Source organism: Pinus tabuliformis, chromosome 7, assembly GCF_031772625.1.
Source record: "Pinus tabuliformis cultivar Carrire ecotype Pingquan chromosome 7, CPIR1, whole genome shotgun sequence".
Taxonomy (NCBI): Eukaryota; Viridiplantae; Streptophyta; class Pinopsida; order Pinales; family Pinaceae; genus Pinus; species Pinus tabuliformis.
The window spans coordinates 1,170,094,595-1,170,097,809 of NC_142293.1; the positions used below are offsets into that span (position 1 = coordinate 1,170,094,595).

Consider the following 3,215-nt stretch of genomic DNA (forward strand, 5'->3'; position numbering starts at 1 on the left):
GCCCCGAGATATTTAGAGGGGAGGGTTGCCGAGGGGATGCCCAGAATGCGAATGGCAGCAAATTTAACAGAAGGAGGTGTGTGAAAGAAGAAAATCTGCGATTTGGAGCAGTTGACATGGGTGCCAGAGGCTTCAGAGAAGTCATTGAGAAGGGACTTTAAACGAGAGGCTTCCTGGACATAGGGGTAGCTGAATAGCATGGTGTCATCAACGAATTGTTGATGAGAGGTGGCAGGGGTATTGTGAACAGAGATACCCTTGAGCTGCTGAGAATGGAGGGCATGTTTAATGTGTCGACCAAGACCCTCAGCCATTAGCACAAAGAGGAAGGGGGATAGGGGATCCCCTTGCCTGATACCTCGAGAGGGTTTGAAGGGGCGGGAGGGGATACCGTTCACAAGGATGGAAAAGTGAGTAGAAGTGATTAGGCTCATGATCTAATGGATCCACATGGAGCAAAATCTAAAAGCTTTTAACATATGTTGAATATAAGTCCAACTGAGTTTATCAAATGCTTTAGAGAGATCCAGTTTGAGTATCATACCTATTTCCTTTGAATGCTTGGGGGAGTGTATTATCTCATGCGTGAGGAGAATGCCATCCATTATCTGTCGTCCTTCCACGTACCCCGTTTGTTCCGGAGAGATGAGAAGAGGTAAGAGAGGCTTAAGCCTGTTTGCAATGACTTTAGATATGACTTTGTAGATGACGTTACAAAGTGCTATTGGCCTGAATTTATCAGGAGTGATGGAGTCCTCCTCTCTTGGGATAAGAGTGATGAAGGTGGAGTTTAGGGAGGGAAGAAGCCAGCGGAGGGCTCTTGATTCTTCAACAATCTGCCAAACCTCCAACTTTATCATGTCCCAGAAAGCATGAAAGAATGTGGTGGTGAATCCATCTGGGCCAGGGGCCTTTCCTTCTTTGAGCTGGGACATGGCATCGTCCACTTCCTAAGGGAGAATGGGGCGCATGAGAAGCTCATTATGTTCCTCCTTAATGAGCTTTGGTACGTTGCTAATTATTTTCCTAATAGCCTGTTGCCGATCTTCCCTTGGTTCATTGTGGATATGTTGGAAGTGATTGAGGAGTACCTCTTCGATTTCCTCATGCTTCTCTACTTTTGCTCCTTCTTCATTCTGGATGAAGGGTATGTTATTATGCATCCTTCTCTGCACCATGGTTCTGTGGAAGAATTTGGTGTTACGCTCCCCCTCCTTCAGCCATCTAACCCATGACTTTTGCCTCCAATAGATTTCCTCCTGCTTTCTTCTATCCTCGAGCTGGCTGTGGATGAGCCTTTCCTGTTCCAGGGTTGCCTCTGTATGCCCTTCTGTGATAATATTTTGATGTCAATCCATCAGTTCCTGATTTAACTCTTGTTGCGCCTTAAAAATATTTCCAAAGGTTTCCCTATTCCATCTTTTTAGATGATTTTTTAGAAATCTCAGCTTCTGTTGGAACTGATACATTTTTGATCCTTCTGGAGGGACAAAGGATGCCCACATTGTCTTGACAAAGTCTTTGAATGTAGGGTGCGAGAGCCAAAACCCTTCAAAGCGAAAGGGTCTCTTTGTCAAGTCTCCTGGTCTTTGCCATTGTAGAGCAATCGGCCAATGATCCGATCCTGTGTGTGCAAGGATATCTGCTGAGATGTCTCCTAGATGTACCGCATTGTCCGAGATGAGGAAGCGATCCAATTTGGAGGCAATTTGTTGTTTGCCAGCTCTGCGATTGCTCCACGTGAAGGTACCATTACAGAATGGCATATCTATGAGAGACGCAGTTTGGATGAAGTCTTTGAAGCGGTCAACTTCTGGTTCCATTCTGATTCTTCCTCCTATCTTCTCCTCGATTTTAGTGATCATGTTAAAATCTCCTGCAGCAATCCATAATGGGTGCCTCCTGTTGTAGCTCAGAGCTGCTATTGTGTCAAGGAGTGCAATTTTGCTTCCTGTATCTTGCAGGAAGTAGACATTTGATAGGTTGCCATGTATATTGGTGCCCAATATATGAAAGGCCGCCTGTATGAGGTGATGAGAGGCATGAAAGTCTGTTAGCGTTATCGCTTGGGTATTCCATGCTATAGCAAGCCCTCCTGAGGCTCCCGAGGCATCTACTGCAACTGAGCGACAGCCTGGCCATGCTTTTGAGAGAATGCTGCCTAGAGTAGTACTATTGCACTTGGTTTCCTGGAGAAAACACATCTGTGGCTTTTCCATTTTGATCATGTTTTTTAACATCCTGAGTTTTCCAGGGCTGTTAAGCCCCCTTACGTTCCATGATACCAGCTTCATGGTTCAACTATTAATGGAGGGCTTGTAGTATTTCGTCAACTTAGCATACCTGCCTGAATCTACCAGGATTTTCCCAATCTCGATCGTTCGCTGGAGATCTATTTTTCTTCCTCTCTTTTTAGTGTCCTTTGGGCGTAGGCTGCCATCCCATTGACTTCCTGGTTGTATCCCTAGTTGGTGTTGATGGTAGGCTCTTGAGATGACCACTTCGAGCTTGTTGAGTTGCGTCTCGGATATCGTATCATATGCTCTCTTTTTGCATGCTAGTTCTAATTCCAGAATATCCAGACTGTGTAGATCTATGCTTTTTGGCTCTTCTTCCATTTGTTGCACTTGACTGCTTTCTTCTATATTGATCTCTGAGTCCTGGGGGAGGTCAACCTTTCCGTCGACTTCCATATCCTTGTGAATCTCTGCTGTTTCTTTCTGACTTCTGCTGAGAATAGTTGGGATGATGATGGGGGGCTGAGATTTGGGAAGGGGATCTGAGGGTGGGGGATGGGCTGAGGAAGATGGGCGAGCAGGGTTGGACTCTGAGATCAGGGGTTGATCTTCAGAGGTCTGAGCAAGAATATCGAAGCTGTTTTTTGTTACAGGGCCTTGGGGTTTGTTAGACTGGGGTCTGAACCCATTCTGGGGCTTTTTATGCGAGCGCTTTCGACTTGGGACCTTGGTAAAGCCATCCTGGGTTAGGTTTTCAGACAGGTCAGGGGTGTTGGCTTTGGCATTTTGAGGGCAGTCTCTGAAGAGATGCCCCAGAGCATGGCACTTTCTGCAACGAAAGGGTACGTGTTCATAGTCGAGAGGCTGGATCCATTCTTCATCTCGGTGGTTGAGAGTTACCGATTCTGGTAGAGCTTCATTCAGGCGGATAAAGACACATATTCGAGCATAGGAGATGTACTTACGGGATTTGGTTTC

At 46.0% G+C, this 3,215-nt stretch overlaps 1 protein-coding gene across 1 annotated transcript; it reads right to left on the reverse strand.

Annotated features, from left to right (window-relative positions):
* Nucleotides 1-1,349: 1,349 nt before the first annotated feature.
* On the reverse strand, nucleotides 1,350-2,294 carry LOC149251628 (uncharacterized). The gene has a single exon (XM_089453944.1). The coding sequence runs from the start codon at nucleotides 2,292-2,294 to the stop codon at nucleotides 1,350-1,352; it is 945 nt and encodes a 314-aa protein (XP_089310070.1).
* Between the last annotated feature and the right edge of the window lie 921 nt (nucleotides 2,295-3,215).